We start from the raw sequence: 22,059 nt of genomic DNA on the forward strand, positions 1-22,059 counted from the left end.
TCATGTCTCTTCTGCATCAACATGTGTCCCCTCTTCTTCATGTCTCTTCTACATCAACATGTGTCCCCTCTTCTACATCAACATGTGTCCCCTCTTCTTCATGTCTCTTCTTCATCAACATGTGTCCCCTCTTCTTCATGTCTCTTCTACATCAACATGGGTCCCCTCTTCTTCATGTCTCTTCTTCATCAACATGTGTCCCCTCTTCTTCATGTCTCTTCTACATCAACATGTGTCCCCTCTTCTTCATGTCTCTTCTACATCAACATGTGTCCCCCTCTTCTACATGTCTCTTCTACATCAACATGTGTCCCCTCTTCTTCATGTCTCTTCTACATCAACATGTGTCCCCTCTTCTTCATGTCTCTTCTTCATCAACATGTGTCCCCTCTTCTTCATGTCTCTTCTACATCAACATGTGTCCCCTCTTCTTCATGTCTCTTCTTCATCAACATGTGTCCCCTCTTCTTCATGTCTCTTCTACATCAACATGTGTCCCCTCTTCTTCATGTCTCTTCTTCATCAACATGGGTCCCCTCTTCTTCATGTCTCTTCTACATCAACATGTGTCCCCTCTTCTTCATGTCTCTTCTACATCAACATGTGTCCCCTCTTCTTCATGTCTCTTCTACATCAACATGTGTCCCCTCTTCTACATGTCTCTTCTACATCAACATGTGTCCCCTCTTCTTCATGTCTCTTCTACATCAACATGTGTCCCCTCTTCTTCATGTCTCTTCTACATCAACATGTGTCCCCCTCTTCTTCATGTCTCTTCTTCATCAACATGTGTCCCCTCTTCTTCATGTCTCTTCTACATCAACATGTGTCCCCTCTTCTTCATGTCTCTTCTACATCAACACGTGTCCCCTCTTCTTCATGTCTCTTCTACATCAACACGTGTCCCCTCTTCTTCATGTCTCTTCTACATCAACACGTGTCCCCTCTTCTTCATGTCTCTTCTACATCAACATGTGTCCCCTCTTCTTCATGTCTCTTCTTCATCAACATGTGTCCCCTCTTCTTCATGTCTCTTCTACATCAACATGTGTCCCCTCTTCTTCATGTCTCTTCTACATCAACATGGGTCCCCTCTTCTTCATGTCTCTTCTACATCAACATGGGTCCCCTCTTCTCCATGTCTCTTCTACATCAACATGTGTCCCCTCTTCTTCACGTCTCTTCTACATCCACATGTGTCCCCTCTTCTTCATGTCTCTTCTACATCAACATGGGTCCCCTCTTCTTCATGTCTCTTCTACATCAACATGTGTCCCCTCTTCTCCATGTCTCTTCTACATCAACATGTGTCCCCTCTTCTTCATGTCTCTTCTACATCAACATGTGCCTCCTCTTCTTCATGTCTCTTCTACATCAACACGTGTCCCCTCTTCTTCATGTCTCTTCTACATCAACATGTGTCCCCTCTTCTCCATGTCTCTTCTACATCAACATGTGTCCCCTCTTCTCCATGTCTCTTCTACATCAACATGTGTCCCCTCTTCTCCATGTCTCTTCTACATCAACATGTGTCCCCTCTTCTCCATGTCTCTTCTACATCAACACGTGTCCCCTCTTCTTCATGTCTCTTCTACATCAACATGTGTCCCCTCTTCTCCATGTCTCTTCTACATCAACATGTGTCCCCTCTTCTTCATGTCTCTTCTACATCAACATGTGTCCCCTCTTCTTCATGTCTCTTCTACATCAACATGTGTCCCCTCTTCTCCATGTCTCTTCTACATCAACATGTGTCCCCTCTTCTCCATGTCTCTTCTACATCAACACGTGTCCCCTCTTCTTCATGTCTCTTCTACATCAACATGTGTCCCCTCTTCTCCATGTCTCTTCTACATCAACATGTGTCCCCTCTTCTTCATGTCTCTTCTACATCAACACGTGTCCCCTCTTCTTCATGTCTCTTCTACATCAACATGTGTCCCCTCTTCTCCATGTCTCTTCTACATCAACATGTGTCCCCTCTTCTCCATGTCTCTTCTACATCAACATGTGTCCCCTCTTCTCCATGTCTCTTCTACATCAACATGTGTCCCCTCTTCTCCATGTCTCTTCTACATCAACATGTGTCCCCTCTTCTCCATGTCTCTTCTACATCAACACGTGTCCCCTCTTCTTCATGTCTCTTCTACATCAACATGTGTCCCCTCTTCTCCATGTCTCTTCTACATCAACATGTGTCCCCTCTTCTTCATGTCTCTTCTACATCAACATGTGTCCCCTCTTCTCCATGTCTCTTCTACATCAACATGTGTCCCCTCTTCTTCATGTCTCTTCTACATCAACATGTGTCCCCTCTTCTCCATGTCTCTTCTACATCAACATGTGTCCCCTCTTCTTCATGTCTCTTCTACATCAACATGTGTCCCCTCTTCTTCATGTCTCTTCTACATCAACATGTGTCCCCTCTTCTTCCATGTCTCTTCTACATCAACATGTGTCCCCTCTTCTCATGTCTCTTCTACATCAACATGTGTCCCCTCTTCTCCATGTCTCTTCTACATCAACATGTGTCCCCTCTTCTTCATGTCTCTTCTACATCAACATGTGTCCCCTCTTCTCATGTCTCTTCTACATCAACATGTGTCCCCTCTTCTCCATGTCTCTTCTACATCAACATGTGTCCCCTCTTCTTCATGTCTCTTCCACATCAACATGTGTCCCCTCTTCTTCATGTCTCTTCTACATCAACATGTGTCCCCTCTTCTTCATGTCTCTTCTACATCACATGTGTCCCCTCTTCTTCATGTCTCTTCTACATCAACACGTGTCCCCTCTTCTTCATGTCTCTTCTACATCAACACGTGTCCCCTCTTCTTCATGTCTCTTCTACATCAACACGTGTCCCCTCTTCTTCATGTCTCTTCTACATCAACATGTGTCCCCTCTTCTTCATGTCTCTTTTACATCAACATGTGTCCCCTCTTCTCCATGTCTCTTCTACATCAACAAGGATGAGTGTTCTCCTGGACTCACCTCTCCCTGCTTCTCTCGAGCCACGCCCTGGCACTCTTTGAGTTCGTGTCCGACCTGGTTGCAGAGGGCGCAGGGTCTCGGTTTGTTGGGTTTGAACTCCTCTCTGATGATGGTGAAGTTGGGCTCGTGGGTAGCCAGGCCCAGCATGATCAGATCAGCTGAACATCAACACATGGGAGGGGGAGAACGGTTAATAATGAACACATATTGGCTTAGAAAGTAGTCAAAAAACAATACATCAAGGTCACTTCAGACTGGAACATGAATTACTTGTATAAAATCTTATTGATTTCACATTTAGGAGCATCATTTAAAGGCTTACCGTCAGCTCCACACAGGCAGTGGTGTGTGTTCGGGTCGTGGTTGGGTTGAGCTGCAAAATAGAATCACAAACAAGAGTCAATATAATGTTTGTCAGCTTGTGTTTGTAGAGTATTTGTTTTAGTCTCAGATCAAAGTCTTAACATGAACACATTCATTTTTCTTCCACAGTATTTCAAGTGTGAGAAATGCTAGAATTAATGCACAATATTCTCGTGTGTATTCACGTTTATGTTGTGAAAGTTTGAAGCACTGTTAATGCCGTTTAAGCTAAACTGTGTGGTTTTGTTTCTGCTCTCCTTCGCACTGTACCTCTCTGTCTCCGGATGTAGTCCATGATCTTGTGTTCACCTTCACCGGGAACACTGGCATCAGACAGAATCACCTGGATAAATACAAAGTGAATAAAGGTTATATACATGAACACTTTTCACATCAACAACCAGCGCATTACATGCAGACTTCCAAGATATTGAAACAAACAAAGTTCAAAAGGCCCATTTATTCTAATCTTGATACCATAACATTTTTGTGTTTTGCCTAACAAAATGTCCAAGGTTTCTTGTTCAAAACACACTTTTACATATCTGTTGTATTAATGGGGTATAAAATATATACGGTTATTATCAGGGACGCGGGAAGTCAGTCAGAGTTGGGGTTGCAGGGGGTGCTAGTGGAGCCTTGCAGCGGAGACACTGTGGCGTTCTGGGGGGGGGGGTGCTAGTGGAGCCTCGCAGCGGAGACACTGTGGCGTTCTGGGGGGGGTGCTAGTGGAGCCTCGCAGCGGAGACACTGTGGCGTTCTGGGGGGGGGGTGCTAGTGGAGCCTCGCAGCGGAGACACTGTGGCGTTCTGGGGGGGTGCTAGTGGAGCCTCGCAGCGGAGACACTGTGGCGTTCTGGGGGGGGGGTGCTAGTGGAGCCTCGCAGCGGAGGAACTGTGGAGCGCTGGGGGGGGGGTGCTAGTGGAGCTTCGTAGCGGAGGAACTGTGGAGCGCTGGGGGGGTGCTAGTGGAGCCTCGCAGCGGAGGAACTGTGGAGCGCTGGGGGGGGTGCTAGTGGAGCCTCGCAGCGGAGACACTGTGGCGTTCTGGGGGGGGGGGGTGCTAGTGGAGCCTCGCAGCGGAGACACTGTGGCGTTCTGGGGGGGTGCTAGTGGAGCCTCGCAGCGGAGACACTGTGGCGTTCTGGGGGGGGGGTGCTAGTGGAGCCTCGCAGCGGAGACACTGTGGCGTTCTGGGGGGGTGCTAGTGGAGCCTCGCAGCGGAGACACTGTGGCGTTCTGGGGGGGGGTGCTAGTGGAGCCTCGCAGCGGAGGAACTGTGGAGCGCTGGGGGGGGGGGTGCTAGTGGAGCTTCGTAGCGGAGGAACTGTGGAGCGCTGGGGGGGTGCTAGTGGAGCCTCGCAGCGGAGGAACTGTGGAGCGCTGGGGGGGGGGCTAGTGGAGCCTCGCAGCGGAGGAACTGTGGAGCGCTGGGGGGGTGCTAGTGGAGCCTCGCCAGCGGAGGAACTGTGGAGCGCTGGGGGGGGGTGCTAGTGGAGCCTCGCAGCGGAGGAACTGTGGAGCGCTGGGGGGGGTGCTAGTGGAGCTTCGTAGCGGAGGAACTGTGGAGCGCTGGGGGGGTAGGTGCTAGTGGAGCCTCGCAGCGGAGGAACTGTGGAAGCGCTGGGGGGGGTGTGCTAGTGGAGCCTCGCAGCGGAGGAACTGTGGAGCGCTGGGGGGGGGGGTGCTAGTGGAGCCTCGCAGCGGAGGAACTGTGGAGCGCTGGGGGGGGGGTGCTAGTGGAGCCTCGCAGCGGAGGAACTGTGGCGCTCTGGGGGGGGGGGTGCTAGTGGAGCTTCGTAGCGGAGGAAACTGTGGAGCGCTGGGGGGGGGGGTGCTAGTGGAGCCTCACAGCGGAGGAACTGTGGCGCTCTGGGGGGGGGAGTAGTGGAGCCTCGCAGCGGAGGAACTGTGGAGCGCTGGGGGGCGGTGCTAGTGGAGCTTCGTAGCGGAGGAACTGTGGAGCTCTGGGGGGGGGGGTGCTAGTGGAGCCTCGCAGCGGAGGAACTGTGGAGCGCTGGGGGGCGGTTGCTAGTGGAGCTTCGTAGCGGAGGAACTGTGGCGCTCTGGGGGGGGGGGTGCTAGTGGAGCCTCGCAGCGGAGGAACTGTGGAGCGCTGGGGGGCGGTGCTAGTGGAGCTTCGTAGCGGAGGAACTGTGGAGCGCTGGGGGGGGTGCTAGTGGAGCCTCGCAGCGGAGGAACTGTGGAGCGCTGGGGGGCGGTGCTAGTGGAGCTTCGTAGCGGAGGAACTGTGGCGCTCTGGGGTGGGGGTGCTAGTGGAGCCTCGCAGCGGAGGAACTGTGGAGCGCTGGGGGGCGGTGCTAGTGGAGCTTCGTAGCGGAGGAACTGTGGCGCTCTGGGGGGGGGGGGGTGCTAGTGGAGCCTCGCAGCGGAGGAACTGTGGAGCGCTGGGGGGCGGTGCTAGTGGAGCTTCGTAGCGGAGGAACTGTGGAGCGCTGGGGGGGGTGCTAGTGGAGCCTCGCAGCGGAGGAACTGTGGAGCGCTGGGGGGGGTGCTAGTGGAGCCTCGCAGCGGAGGAACTGTGGAGCGCTGGGGGGGGGGTGCTAGTGGAGCCTCGCAGCGGAGGAACTGTGGAGCGCTGGGGGGGGGGCTGGTGGAGCCTCGCAGCGGAGGAACTGTGGCGCTCTGGGTGGGGGGGGTGCTAGTGGAGCTTCGTAGCGGAGGAACTGTGGAGCGCTGGGGGGGGGTGCTAGTGGAGCCTCACAGCGGAGACACTGTGGCGTTCTGGGGGAGCGCTAGTGGCGCTTCGTAGCGGGGGAACTGTGGAGCGCTTACACTGTAGGTGAGCCACGTTTGGGGGTGCGGCTGCTAGAGGAGCCTCGTAGATGGGGGTGCTGCAGCCCCCTCAGCACCCCCCCTTCCCGCGTCCATGGTTATAATAAATGCAACGAATGTAATGATATCAAAAAGTATGAAGTTGTATTGCATGATTCTGCCATGACAGTATGATTGCCATATCTATAGAACATTTGATGAAAAAATATGGCCATCAGTGAAGCTATTATTTAACATTGTGTGTCATGTCTTGTTTTTGGCGACCAACTACACTTCAAATACGTGGTAGAGTATGCAACACAACATCACACAATACCAGCATTATGCTCCGAAATGTTTAGTCTGTATTCAAAGTCCGAGCAGTGAAGTTACCGTGACGTTCTTCCAGCCCGGATCATTGCTGATTCTCTCTGCGACGTAATATCTGAGACACTGAGCCAAGTTATCCATGAACTCTGTTCCCTGCAGACAAAACAAGATCAAATCTGTTATTCTGATGATACAAAGAATATATTTACAACACTTGGAAAATAAGGCTCCTCGTCCTCAGTGAGTTTTTTCTTGCAATTTGGCATCATAACCAAAAAGAGAGAATGTACTTAGAGTTTATAACAAGAAGCCACTTACTGGAGTGATGCAGTTGCTGTCAAATCTCTCTTTAATCTCGTCAGGTGGAAGATAACCTCCTGTAGAGGAAATAAAACAAGTTAGTTTACACAGAGCATCAAGTGGTATTGGAGAAGTAGGATAAACGTACAAAAACACAGAAAAGCATAGAATAATTAGACTGTAAACTGTATGGAGGATTCATTAATATATCCAGAGTTGTTTGATTGAATCATCTCATGGTTTTTGAACTCGCTGGTCAATGTTGAGTGATGTCAAACAACACTTCAGATTAAATGTTAACATCCAAAGATAACTAGTAGTACACCTGCTGTTTTAAAAGTCTGGATCTGCTCTTAAATCAACACAAACTATTTTTCCATCTCATTTGCCGTTAACAATCAGTATTTCCTGTCCTTGAGCTCAGATCAAAATGCCTTGCCGTGTTCAGTTTCATCAGAGCTATTTAGCCATCCTCCACTCTGCAGGTATTCAAAACACACACACCTTTCCCGATGACCTCCTCTCGGATGCGAGTCTTCTCCTCCACCAGCTCTGCTCCTTCTTTGGAGGCTCGGAAACGGCGAGAGCGCTGCTGGTTCATCTTGGCGCGTGGAGCCTGGCGGTGTAAACAAAGGATTAGACATATCAGCTTGTATTAACCCAGATGACATTAAAGAGGTTGTTATTTTTCTTCTTTGCCTGCTTGCAAAGCGCTTTGAGAACCAGGAAACACGTGTATTATTGTTATTATCAATGTGCTGTCTGTCTGGATTAGGGTTCACTGCTTCAGTATTCTCTCTCTCTCTATATTTATAACTCTAATACATGGTGGATTCTCTGGCAGATGTTTACTTATTTTAGCCACATTTTTCTGTTTAAACACTGAAAGTAACTTACCACTCCATCGATGGCCATGTAGAGAACTCTCCTGGGCCGCACGATATTGAACAGGCGGTCGATGTACTCAAAAATGGCGACCATCATCTCGTCTTCATTTTTTGGGGCAGCTCTGTGGACAGCAGAGGGCAGAATGTGAGCACAGTTTTAAGCCCTAGATTTAGGGTCCATACGCCTAATTAAAAAAATACAATTTTAAAACTCCCCGTCTGCATAAAGGAAAACAGACTCGTGTTGTATAATAACTTAAAACATTCAATAAATAGGACGCAATCCCTTTGGAAAACACTCAAATGTGTAACTTTTAAACCCTTTTATTACAACAATACATCCAGGTTTGATTATAAAAACGAAATACTTCATTTTTGGTGATATTTAACTTCTTTAAATCACTTGCAATGCAATCTAGGGATTCAGCCACTTGTGATTTAAAGATCTATTAATGTAATGATGATTATACAGAAGTTATTTTAAAGAATACTAATTAGTTGGCATTAGGGCGGCACGATATATCGTGCTGTGACGATAATCACGATATGCGCGATAGTTACATCGCAGGACGTACGATATTAAGTAGGCAAATGAACTCAAACACGTCATGTTACAATTATTTTGCTACAAAACGAAAAACTGCTACCCCCTGATTCAAAGTTCAGCGCACTATTCACTGATCCACAGCCTCCCCTTGTTGCTCTGATAACTTAAGATCCAGACGTCCGTGACTAAAATCCTTCATCCGGTTAAATATAGTTGTATTGTATAGCATTAAAGTTCAAGAAAGGACGGTCTTTTCTTCAATTCCTGTATTTTTTCATATCGCAGGGGAAAAAATATCGCAATGTCACTTTTTTCCAATATCGTGCAGCCCTAGTTTGCATATGTGTTAACTATCAGAGAAGTCTGGACTCATGGGAAGAGTCACATTTAAAGTCCCTCTGCTACTTCAGCACCACGGACAGACACTAATGGCACGTTTCCACTGCAGCTCGCTTTAAGCGAGCCGTGCAGGGCCCGTTTTTGGTTGCGTTTCCACTTGGCCTAGTACCGGCTAGCGGGTTCTAATTCACAGTTTTTCTGGCCCCATAAAATCGTGGTTCTAGGGCCAGGAACAACCAGGCTGAGTCGGGCTGAGTATGCTAAACTGGAGAGAGAATCGCTGGCAAGGGGGCTACAACTACAACAAGATGAACATATTTGACCGTGATTTAATTGTAATACACGTTTCAAAATGATGCCGAAGTAACAACATACTGATACCGGTTAGTAAAAACCATGAATTAATGCTTTGACAAGTCTGCAGACAGACGGCAGAGAAACACCTTTTAAAATGCGTGTTTTCTGAATGTAGCTTGGCTAAGCTAACGTTATATATGCTCCGACCGTCCACACTCACAACAACGGCCTACAGACATAAATAAACCAGCGACTGTATTCTCCATGACACAGGCAGTCTGTGGTTTGTACTTGTTTAACTTTTGTCTAGTTTCTGAACAGATATGAGGAGCTTTGAGCTCTGAGTGCTAACAGCTAACGGCTGCGTTGTTTTTCTGGGGCTCTCATTGAAGATGACGTCACGGCTCCGCCTACACTGCGTTACTATAGTAACTGCCCCAGTTCCTAAACTGTAATGGAAGCGCAGCATTAAAGTGAGCCGGGCCTAATAAGGCCTAACCAAACCGAGCGAGGCCGAGCGAGGCCTGCAGTGGAAACGCGCCATAATACATAGATATTATTACACAGCAGTTAAGCTACTGAAACAGAGACAAGCGTTACGTTTCAAGCCAACTTGCTAAAAGTTATTGGTACATTAAAACAGATAATGTATTGAGTGTTTCGTACTTGTCCTCTGGATGTGTGCAGGGGTGAATGATCCCGTTCATGTCCAAGTACAAATTGTCAAATTCCACCTCGTTGGGGTTAGGCTTTGTCGTATCAACAGGAATGCAGACGCCGTTACATTCTTTCCCCTGTGAAGACAAAGAGCACAATTAAGCTTTCGTGAAGAAAACACAACAGAAGCTAGACACCAGACGCTCAAGAGACAAGTACAATGTTTCGCTACATTTCAATGCTTTGAGTATAAGATGTTGCATTGTATTTCAGCTCAAAGTAGAGGTGGTTAAGGTAAGGTAAGTTTGAAAGCCGAAGTCATTGGGTCACATGACATGGAAGCTGATGAAAAGCTATGAGAATTTCCCCCCAAAAAACTGCAGATCTTTCATTAATTTTTTTTGTAGCACTAAAATCCAAATTAAAGTGGTGTATCCTACTTGTCTGATGGGCTATTACAATGCTAGATTGATTTAAAGTCACTTGGTAATATGACAGAAGAAGAAGAAACTGCTGAATTGTACTCTTAATTTCAAGCTACTGTACACATATTTTAATGTATATAGTACACTATGTTTATATGTCCAGTAGATAGGTATATTAGACAGACACTGTATTGATCCCAAATGGGGTGTTCAGGGATTAAAATCTTTTAAAAAAGGTGGAAAGAAGTATAAACAAGGATTCTATAAATTCTGTATATTGTATAATGCCTAGTTCCTCATCTGAATATAGGTATTCTTCACTGAGAATACGTATATAGTGTTTTATAATTGTTATATATATTCGAAACAGAAAATGGCGGACAATCACCCTGTTGACTAGAGAGCATGAAACGTAAGACTAATTTCAATAAATTTAAAACAAGTTATAATGGAGGTTTTTTGTTGGTACTCCAGAGATAAGAATACGATCTTCTTCTCCTTGCTCCTTTCCATCATGGGCTAATACAGTTATATAATAATTGCCATGGAGTGGAACAAACAAATAAATAACCACGCAATTTTGTTTACAATCTCACAAATTAAACCACAAACATCCGGGTCTCTGTGGCGTCGGTGACGAACACAAACATTAAAAACACAACAAAAATGAACTTTCAACGCAGCATTAATAGCAAAAAAAAACACATATCAGCTTGTGATAAGAATAAAATGCATTTATAAACGGTCAAAATAGTTAAAATGTTCCCGCCAACGTGAATGCGACATGTACCCGAGCAGATGCTATCATGCTAACATGCTAACCCTTACCTTCTCCTCAACACAATGCACAACGATTGAAGCATATTTTCGGCTAAGCCAACGGAAAAACGCCGGGACTCCCATCTTCGGTGAACAGTGGCTTCTCTCTCAGCGTATAAAAAGTGTGAAATGTTAAAGAAACAGTTAAAATAGCTTAAGTTAAAACACGAGTTGTTTGGATGAAATCAACTCTTCGGCTACATGCTGTTGGGCCGTTAAGAACTGTTTCCGGTTCACTCGGCTTTTACCGGAGCACCTCGTAGAGCCGAGTGTACCCACAGCGTCCCCGAACGGTCACAAGCGGTACTGCAGTGGCAGAATCAGTGCGTAATACGATATAAGATAAGATAAGAAGTACTTTATTGATCCCGATTTGGGAAATGTTTGCGTTGCAACAGCATAAAAAGACAAGGAGAAGTTAAAAGACTAAGATATACAATCCAAAACGTCTCAAATTGAAATAAAATAGCATTAAAAAAGTAAAAAATATACAGGTGGAAATACAAACATACATAGTCTCGCTGTTCAATCTTTTTTTTAAGGTTTTCTCAGTGATGACAGAAAGCAGACGTAATATTGGGGCCAAAATTGGCCATTTCAAGAAAGATGTGTCCCAAGTGTCCCCAGTGCAAATGATGCCATGGTTGTATTAGAATAAACATAATTTAAAGGAACATATTTGCAAATAAAGTTAATGGGAGATGGCGTCTGAAATAACATTTTCAATGCAGAGCTTGTAACACGTTATTTATACAGTGCATTTAAAAGTATAACTTTCACAAAGAAATGTAATAAACAAGAACACTGGTTTAGTGTCAAGATGTGCAATGTTGACATGTTCGTAGACTTTTAACAGAAAATGTAAAAAAAATGTAAAAACCATTTCTCCCGTTTTGCAGCAGCAGGGAGCAGATTATAAAAATCACTAAAAGAGGATTACAAATAGACTTTTAAATCAACAATTACATATAAAACATTTATTAAAATGCAATAAAAATAAAGACCTACTACTGATTTTTTAATAAATTGTAAATAAATGGTCATAATTGTTGAATAATTGAAAATACAGCTTTCAATTTAAATGCAACACTTAAAGTCACAGAGTGTGTGTGTGATGTAGTGTGTGTGATGTAGTGTGTGTGCAGTGTGTGTGATCTAGTGTGTGTGATGTAGTGATGATGTAGTGACGATGTAGTGATGATGTAGTGTGTGTGACAGTGTATGTGATGTAGTGTATGTGCAGAGTGTGTGATGTAGTGTGTGATGTAGTGTGTGTGATGTAGTGTGTGATGTAGTGTGTGTGCAGAGTGTGTGTGCAGTGTGTGTGATGTAGTGTGTGATTCAGTGTGTGTGCAGTGTGTGTGATGTAGTGTGTGTGACAGTGTGTGTGATCTAGCAGTCTGTAATTGTTTTGTCCTGATGTGACATAATGTTTCTTTAATGGAGACTCTCTGCTCTGATGCCCTCTCGCTTCCCATCCTGCAGCTCCACATTTAAGGTGAATTAGATGTTTCTCTCATACAGTTGGTGTGTGTGTGTGTGTGTGTGTGTGTGTGTGGGTGTGTGTGTGTGTGTGTGTGTGTGTGTGTGTGTGTGTGTGTGTGTGTGTGGGTGTGGGTGTGTGTGTGTGTGTGTGTGTGTGTGGATGTGGGTGTGTGTGTGTGTGTGGGTGTGGGTGTGTGTGTGTGTGTGTGTGTGTGTGTGTGTGTGTGTGTGTGTGTGTGTGTGTGTGTGGGTGTGTGTGATCTAGTGTGTGTGATGGGGGGGGGGGGGAGCCATTAGCCTCCCCTCTTCAGGCAGCCTGACACCAACACTGTATCATTACTGCAAAGAGCTGCTGATGGAAAACACTTGGCCTGCTCCGACGGGCCATTTCCAAAAACATTTACGCTGCAGCTGCTGGTAGAAACCATAGACTGGTAGAAACCATAGACTGGTAGAAACCATAGACTGGTAGAAACCATAGACTGGTAGAAACCATAGACAGGTAGAAACCATAGACTGGTAGAAATCATAGACTGGTAGAAACCATAGACAGGTAGAAACCATAGACTGGTAGAAACCATAGACTGGTAGAAACCATAGACAGGTAGAAACCATAGACTGGTAGAAACCATAGACAGGTAGAAACCATAGACTGGTAGAAACCATAGACTGGTAGAAACCATAGACTGGTAGAAACCATAGACTGGTAGAAACCATAGACTGGTAGAAACCATAGACAGGTAGAAACCATAGACAGGTAGAAACCATAGACTGGTAGAAACCATAGACTGGTAGAAACCATAGACAGGTAGAAACCATAGACTGGTAGAAACCATAGACTGGTAGAAACCATAGACTGGTAGAAACCATAGACTGGTAGAAACCATAGACTGGTAGAAACCATAGACTGGTAGAAACCATAGACTGGTAGAAACCATAGACTGGTAGAAACCATAGACAGGTAGAAACCATAGACTGGTAGAAACCATAGACAGGTAGAAACCATAGACAGGTAGAAACCATAGACTGGTAGAAACCATAGACAGGTAGAAACCATAGACTGGTAGAAACCATAGACAGGTAGAAACCATAGACGGTAGAAAACCATAGACAGGTAGAAACCATAGACATGGTAGAAACCATAGACTGGTAGAAACCATAGACTGGTAGAAACCATGACAGGTGAAACCATAGACAGGTAGAAACCATAGACATGGGTAGAAACCATAGACTGGTAGAAAACCATAGACTGGTAGAAACCATAGACTGGTAAAACCATAGACTGGTAGAAACCATAGACAGGTAGAAACCATAGACAGGTAGAAACCATAAGACAATGTTAGAAACCATAGACTGGTAGAAAACCATAGACTGGTAGAAACCATGAAAACCATGGTAGAAACCATAAGACCTGGTAGAAACCATAGACAGGTAGAAAACCATAGACTGGTTAAGAAACCATAGACATGGTAGAAACAATAGACATGTAAGAAACCATAGACAGGTAGAAACCATAGACAGGTAGAAACCATAGACTGGTAGAAACCATAGACTGGTAGAAACCATAGACATGGTAGAAACCATAGACTGGTAGAAACCATAGACAGGTAGAACCATAGGGTAGAAACCATAGACTGGTAGAAACCATAGACTGGTAGAAACCATAGACAGGGTAGAAACCATAGACTGGTAGAAACCATAGACTGGTAGAACCATAGACTGGTAGAAACCATAGACATGGTAGAAACCATAGACTGGTAGAAACCATAGACAGGTAGAAACCATAGACAGGTAGAAACCATAGACTGGTAGAAACCATAGACTGGTAGAAACCATAGACATGGTAGAAACCATAGACACTGGTAGAAACCATGGACTGGTAGAAACCATAGACTGGTAGAACCATAGACTAGGTAGAAACCATAGACTGGTAGAAACCATAGACATGGTATGAAACCATAGACAGGTAGAAACCATAGACTGGTAGAAACCATAGACTGGTAGAAACCATAGACAGGTAGAAACCATAGACAGGTAGAAACCATAGACTGGTAGAAACCATAGACTGGTAGAAACCATAGACTGGTAGAAACCATAGACTGGTAGAAACCATAGACAGGGTAGAAACCATAGACAGGTAGAAACCATAGACTGGTAGAAACCAGACCTGGTAGAAAACCTAGACGGTAGAAACCATAGACTGTAGAAACCATAGACAGGGTAGAAACCATAGACAGGTAGAAACCATAGACAGGTAGAAACCATAGACCTGGTAGAAACCATAGACTGGTAGAAACCATAGACTGGTAGAAACCATAGACTGGTAGAAACCATAGACAGGTAGAAACCATAGACTGTAGAAACCATAGACTGGTAGAAACCATAGACTGGTAAAAACCATAGACTGGTAGAAACCATAGACTGGTAGAAACAATAGACAGGTAGAAACCATAGACTGGGTAGAAACCATAGACAGGTAGAAACCATAGACATGTAGAAACCATAGACTGGTAGAAACCATAGACATGGTAGAAACCATAGACTGGTAGAAACCATAGACATGGTAGAAACCATAGACAGGTAGAAACCATAGACAGGTAGAAACCATAGACTGGTAGAAACCATAGACTGGTAGAAACCATAGACTGGTAGAAACCATAGACAGGTAGAAACCATAGACAGGTAGAAACCATAGACAGGTAGAAACCATAGACTGGTAGAAACCATAGACTGGTGGAAACCATAGACTGGTAGAAACCATAGACTGGTAGAAACCATAGACAGGTAGAAACCATAGACTGGTAGAAACCATAGACAGGTAGAAACCATAGACAGGTAGAAACCATAGACTGGTAGAAACCATAGACAGGTAGAAACCATAGACTGGTAGAAACCATAGACTGGTGGAAACCATAGACAGGTAGAAACCATAGACAGGTAGAAACCATAGACAGGTAGAAACCATAGACAGGTAGAAACCATAGACTGGTAGAAACCATAGACTGGTAGAAACCATAGACTGGTAGAAACCATAGACTGGTAGAAACCATAGACAGGTAGAAACCATAGACAGGTAGAAACCATAGACTGGTAGAAACCATAGACTGGTAGAAGATAGAAGAAACCATAGACACGGTAGAAACCATAGACTGGTAGAAGAAACCATAGAATGGTAGAAACCATAGACAGGTAGAAACCATAGACAGGTAAAACCATAGACTGGTAGAAACCATAGACTGGTAGAAACCATAGACTGGTAGAAAACCATAGACTGGTAGAAACCAGAGACAGGTAGAAAACCATAGACAGGTAGAAACATAGACTGGTAGAAACCATAGACTGGTAGAACCATAGACTGGTAGAAACCATAGACTGGTAGAAACCATAGACAGGTATGAAACACATAGACTGGTAGAAACCATAGACAGGTAGAAACCATAGACAGGTAGAAACCATAGGACTGGTAGAAACCATAGACTGGTAGAAACCATAGACAGGTAGAAACCATAGACAGGTAGAAACCATAGACAGGTTAGAAACCATAGACTGGTAGAAACCATAGACTGGTGGAAACCATAGACTGGTAGAAACCATAGACTGGTAGAAACCATAGACTGGTAGAAACCATAGACTGGTAGAAACCATAGACAGGTAGAAACCATAGACAGGTAGAAACCATAGACTGGTAGAAACCATAGACAGGTAGAAACCATAGACTGGTAGAAACCATAGACTGGTGGAAACCATAGACAGGTAGAAACCATAGACAGGTAGAAACCATAGACTGGTAGAAACCATAGACAGGTAGAAACCATAGACAGGTAGAAACCATAGACTGGTAGAAACCATAGACAGGTAGAAACCATAGACTGGTAGAAATCATAGACTGGTAGAAACCATAGACTGGTGGAAACCATAGACAGGTAGAAACCATAGACAGGTAGAAACCATAGACTGGTAGAAACCATAGACTGGTAGAAACCATAGACTGGTAGAAACCATAGACAGGTAGAAACCATAGACTGGTAGAAATCATAGACTGGTAGAAACCATAGACTGGTAGAAACCATAGACTGGTAGAAACCCACGCAAAACTCTGTTTGTGCAGCAAGACGGAGGAGAGGAAGGGCGAGATGATGCAGATCCACCACGAGAGAGAAATACATTCACTCAGAGGCGGTGCAGCTCAGGAATGTGACATTAACACATTTTAACAGACGACGCGTTCACTGAATTCATGTAAAAATGCATGCTTGGGTTATTTGTTGAAAGCTTGCTGCTGCAGATTAATGTTTTTAAAAGAGGTTTTTGTTAAAAAAGTGGAAATGAATTGTACTCGAAGTTTTTTTTCTCTCATAGCATGCCTAATTTTAAACCAAAAAAAACTCTTGGCCTATCCCAATGGGCCATTTCCGTAAACCTTTATGCTGGAACTGCAGGTCATATTTAGAAAAACAGAGGAGATGAAGGAGGTGCAAATCACATTTTTTCTGGGTGTTGCAGCTCAGTGATGATGTGACATGAAAACACACTTTAACACACGATGCATTCACTGAATTCATGTCAAAATGCAGGCTTGGGTTATTTTAAATGCCTTCTGCTACAAACTACTCTTTCTAAAGATCGTTGAAATTGGTCAGAATCAGAAATCCTTAATTTATTATGTTTATCAACAGCATAACAGAAAAGGGACAGTGCAGATAAAAGACAGAAAACAAAAAGTAGTCTAACATTTTAGTTAAAGAGGCAATCAAACAGTTAAAGGTAGCGATCATAGACTGTATATATAAAGGTAAGAATGAAGAAACCAGCTCGAGTGCGCTAGAATTTGAAAATACACAACCGAAACAAATCTGCCACTTCCTCACAGAGCCCCTCCTCCAACACACACGAACGCGCACATGACCAATGAGGGCACGAGATCAGTTTGTGCACAGATGAAGGCTGACAGGCAGGTAGGCCATCCAGTTACTTTAGCCGGCTCAGATGATTGGTCGAGCTTCTTACAGAGCCACGGTTTCCACTGATGACTTTTTTCTATGTATTTATTGTCAAAGCATTTAAGATATTCATTGCTTTCGGGATGTTAAGAGCATTCCATGGAATATAACAACAAGTGTTTCTGAAGTTGTTACGTCCCCAGCTCGCTTAGGGTAAAATTACCTACCCCACCTTTAACAAATGATATCTAATAAGTACACATACAAAGTTAGAGTATAAAGAGTGACACTTTGTGAGACTAGTATTACATGGAAAAGTTGCCTTTTTCAGTTTTTTGTCCACACATTTCACATAACTGTATTAGTTTGTTGAAAGCATTGAATATTTAAACAAATATTAGGTTCAACTTAATAATATTGCAGTTATGTGAAATATATTGAAATAAAACATTGAATTAACGTCAACGTTGCAGTTTTTTCAGTGTACTTTAAAGTGGACATATACTGTAAGTGTAACAGACAGTTATATTATAAGTAAATTGTTTTAATTATTTGCACATTTGTTTTTCTCAACAGTGGTGTTACAGTCTGGTTGTGAAGTATTAAATGATGTTTAAGGATTACAGCAGAGAAAGCAGTGAAAACATTTTCTTTATTCGAACAGGATGGGATGAAATAAAATCCTGCAGGTTTTCTCAGTGTGTGTGCGTGCGTGCGTGCGTGTGTGACCTGATTTCCTCCAACATGCAGACGAGATAAAGAGAGAGAGCGCCCTCACCTGGTGGGTCATCACATTTTGACCAGTGTAAAGATTTAAAGATTAAAATCTGAAGTCCAAGGCTCCTCCAACTGTGCAACATACAGCATTGTTAAAAAGATTAAATAAATAGTGCACTAACCTTATGGTGCCAGAATAAGCAAAACATATTTACAAGTAAAATACAATATGATAAGATGTGTGTGTGGGTGTTTCATGATAATGTTTGTTTAATTAATGTGTATTTTTCAAAACACTTTCAGAGATGTTAACCATATTTTATTTATATAGAAAAGGTGTTTCAAAATGCTGTTTGTTGCTTTAACCGTTATGTTGTGTTCGGGTCTCCCTTTTCAAGTTAGAATGATATAATAACTACGCTCTAGTTTTTTGTATGGGAACAAGGCAAAAGGTGATTTTGACCATTTTAGCCAAGTCTGAAGGTTTCTAAAAAAAAGTGTATAATTTGGTGTTGGGGTCTGGGGAGACCCAGCAGAATAGTTGTGGGGGACTCGGGGTCAAATGTGGCCTAATCAAAATTCATCTTTGCCTTTAGACGCCCCTCCCTCGGCCCCTTCATCCACTGTAACAATAATTGTTTCGCAACATGCACCTGGGGCCTCATTTATAACGCCGTGCGTAGGATTCACGTGGGAAGGTTGCTTACGTAGTAGAAATCCAAAAAATAAGTACAGAAATGTTCCGACATTTTCCGATTCACCAAACATTGCGTACCGGCGAGGAAAGTGCGTACAGCACTTCCTACGCCGGTTTCCCTTTATAAATCACAATCGACTCGAAATGCGGTGCAGCTTTTGCGGGCTTCACGTAACGCCCATATTGGCCTTTAAATAGTCAAAGAAACGCCCATTCATTCATTTATTCATTCATTTTGACTGACTGCATGAAGAAGATCGCAGGAAATGACGATAGAACAGCTAAAAAAGACATCTCACACCGTGTCAGATTTTGGTTATTTTGGGGAGGTCGAGATAAATCATATTGTTCGGTGGATGCAGTTTGAACCAGAGTAGCAGCATGGAGGTCGGATCGTCACCAAAATAAATAAATAAATGGTCCGAAAAAGGTTCATGACAAAACAAATACACAGCCTTCCTCAGGCAGTAGGCTTGTTTGAGACAAGCGAGACCTGCGCAGACCTGCGCAATTTCGATCAACGTCTTGCTAGTGCGTTGCATGATGGTTAGTCATTTTGTCCGACTTGCTCTGGAGGCCCGCCCACATGAGACTTTGAAATTTCGCGGGACAAAGACGCCCGCAGCCTTGAGAGCGAGGCGAGGCGAGTTGGCGCAGTTGCTCTCCACGGGCTGCGGAAGCGAAATGCTTGATGGGAAACGGCTCGCTGGTATCTCGAGCTGAGCGCTCATTGGTGGTTTTTACCACGTGCTGCTGATGAAACTCTCCAATTGGCTGGCAAAAGTTTGTTGTTGTTTTGTGTCAGTTTTACGTCGCCACATCCATTCCCATTTTTCATCATTGTTCCACAATATTTATCATCATGAAATTAATATCCATATATTTTATACTATACTGCTTACCGTTTTCATACTTTATATATCTTAGCATATTCATACACACTGTTCATACTGCTCACAGGCTGATATCTAGTGTATTCATACCCCTCACTGTTTATTCATCATTCAATTCATTCTATATGTTATTCTGTAGATTGTGTACATTACTTTTCACTTTACTGCTTGTTGCACCTGGTTAGAAGCTAAACTGCATTTTTTTTGTCTCAGTACCTGTAATATGTGCAATAACAATAAAGTTGAATCTAATCTGGAGCAGGAACAAATGTATTTACTTAGTACATATCTGACATTAACGATTAAACACATGTGTGCATTCTTTATAAATGCAAACCGAGTCAAGCCGACTCCGGAGGTGGCGGTATGCACCTTAAAGTTGTTTGCAATCCGCCAAAAAACCGAGAGAAGAAGAAGAAGACGAAGCCGACTCCGAGCATGGACTCCGAGCTGTCCGACTTAAGACGAGCTTTTTGACACCTCCCCCGGCTGCGATCGGCTACTCTCGTCTACTTTCGAGGCGAGCCGCAATGTGTCTCAAACAAGCCTATTGTGTTTGTACCGGGGACAGGAAACCCCCCCCCCCTTGATGAGAGACTGTAAGACATGATCGGGGAATCCCTCCGGAGTGGAGTCATGACGACTGGATCTGAATTATGTTTTCGTATTTGGTGGTTTGTGTCCCAGCTGTCGATCAGCTGTCGATCAGCTGTGCGCAGCGTCTCCACTGCAGCAACTCTATATCCACCAGTTAAAGGAAATACAACTAATGTGTTGTGTTATATTAGCTGTACAATTTACCACATATGGTGTTCTTAGTTTCCATACCTCCTGTGTTTTACGAGCAACTTATCAAGTCTTAGCAAACGGCATAAAACATGATTAAACATGGTAGTGTGGTGACACGTTATTGGACATAATTCACCTCTCGTATTGTGTTGCCACACGGACCCTTTAGTGGGAACACCGGTAGCGTTAGCTTCCATTCCTGCTAGCTCGTCAGCAGAGCAGTTGATGTGATAACCTCTCTGTTATTAATGACTAATAAAGATTGGAACTCTGTTCTTAATACACCGCCTCCGACTCCCTTTTCCTGGCACTACACTGGTGACCCTGACTTTTCCGAGAAAGTTTCCGGGAAATTAACGAGCATGGCTGAACGCGATGTGTTCGTAAAGCTGACGGAATTCTGGGAGCACGCCGCGGAGGCATGGTTCGCACATGTGGAGGCGCACTTCGCCTGCCGACAGGTCCGTGACGGGGACCTAAAATACTACCATGTGGTAGCAGCGCTGGGCAGCTCTGCGTCGTCCAGGTTGGTGGGATTCATCGCAGCCCCCCCACATCATGGCAAATATGAGGCGATTAAGGCCCTTCTCCTTAAGACATTTAGCTTATCTGCTAAGGAGAGGGCCCGCCAGATACGTGACATTCAAGGCCTAGGAGACAGCAAGCCATCCCAGCTAATGGAGAAAATGCTAAATCTGCTAGGGGGGGAAGATCCCCGGATTTTATTCACGGAGATTTTCCTGCGTCACTTGCCTCCCCGGGTACAGACGGCGCTGGCCAACACGCCTCTCACGGAGCCCCGTGCTTTGGCTGAGGAAGCGGATCGTTTTTTCCTGGCTACACAACAGCCCGGTGCAGAGACGTTAGCCGCGACGCTCAGCGGCCCACCTGCAGTCAAGAAAGCGTGGCGGAGGCCGGACACGGCTGTGGCGAGCCGTCGTTGAGACGCCGGAGAGTGCGTTTACCACGCACGTTTCGGGACAAGGGCGAAGAGATGCATCGCTCCGTGCAGCTACAAACCCCCGGGAAACGGAGGGTCCGGCGCTCAGTAGTGGCTCTGAGCGTCGGCGGCACGTGGAGGCTCCTCTTCGTCAGCGACAGCGTTTCGGGGAGCTTGTTTCTGTGTGACACGGGCGCTCAACGGAGCGTAGTTCCAGCGTCGAGTGAAGACGTCGCCCGTGGGGGGCACGGACCGCTAACAGCGGTCCCATTCGCACGTACGGCGTGAGGCCTATGTGTCTGTGCATCGGAGGACAGCGTTTCAGCTGGGATTTCGTGACAGCGGACATTTATTTTCCCCTCCTCGGAGCGGATTTTTTGTGTGCTCATGGACTCTTAGTGGACGTTAAGAATAGACGTTTGGTTGATGCCTTAACGTTTTCTTCCCTCGTGTGCACACTTGGCAGCGCAGCGTACGACGGGCTGTCAGGCTCGCTGTCAGGGGCAGACACGTTTCTCAGACTGTTGGCCGAGTTTCCAGACCTGTCGCTACCCACCTTCTCTGCGCTTAGCACTAAGCATGGCGTGGAACACCACGTCACTACCGGGGGGCCTCCTGTCTACGCCAGGGCCCGGCGGTTGAACCCTTCTAAGCTGGCTGTAGCGAGGGTGGAGTTCGCAACCATGGAGCGCCTGGGCATTGTCCGCCGCTCCGACAGTCCTTGGGCTTCCCCCCTGCACGTCGTTCCCAAACCAAACCCGTGCGGGGATTACCGCTGACTCAACGACGCCACTACGCCTGACCGCTATCCGGTGCCGCACAGGACTTTTCGGCGCATCTGGCCGGTACGGGGGTGTTTTCCAAGG

At 45.1% G+C, this 22,059-nt stretch overlaps 1 protein-coding gene across 2 annotated transcripts in view; it reads right to left on the bottom strand.

Annotated features, from left to right (window-relative positions):
* The window catches only part of xrn2 (5'-3' exoribonuclease 2), a 66,758-nt gene extending 55,782 nt beyond the window's left edge, over nt 1-10,976 (bottom strand). For both annotated transcript variants that reach the window (XM_034203188.1, XM_034203187.1), the window contains exons 1-9: nt 10,742-10,976; nt 9,498-9,625; nt 7,659-7,770; nt 7,266-7,377; nt 6,780-6,838; nt 6,525-6,614; nt 3,628-3,700; nt 3,317-3,367; nt 2,995-3,152 (exon numbers count right to left, since the gene is read on the bottom strand). In XM_034203188.1, coding sequence (XP_034059079.1) covers nt 2,995-3,152; nt 3,317-3,367; nt 3,628-3,700; nt 6,525-6,614; nt 6,780-6,838; nt 7,266-7,377; nt 7,659-7,770; nt 9,498-9,625; nt 10,742-10,816 — 858 coding nt within the window. In that variant the 5' untranslated portion in view covers nt 10,817-10,976. The remainder of the gene's footprint in view (nt 1-2,994; nt 3,153-3,316; nt 3,368-3,627; nt 3,701-6,524; nt 6,615-6,779; nt 6,839-7,265; nt 7,378-7,658; nt 7,771-9,497; nt 9,626-10,741) is intronic.
* Nucleotides 10,977-22,059: the final 11,083 nt, after the last annotated feature.

Source organism: Gymnodraco acuticeps, unplaced genomic scaffold, assembly GCF_902827175.1.
Source record: "Gymnodraco acuticeps unplaced genomic scaffold, fGymAcu1.1, whole genome shotgun sequence".
Lineage (NCBI taxonomy): Eukaryota > Metazoa > Chordata > Actinopteri > Perciformes > Bathydraconidae > Gymnodraco > Gymnodraco acuticeps.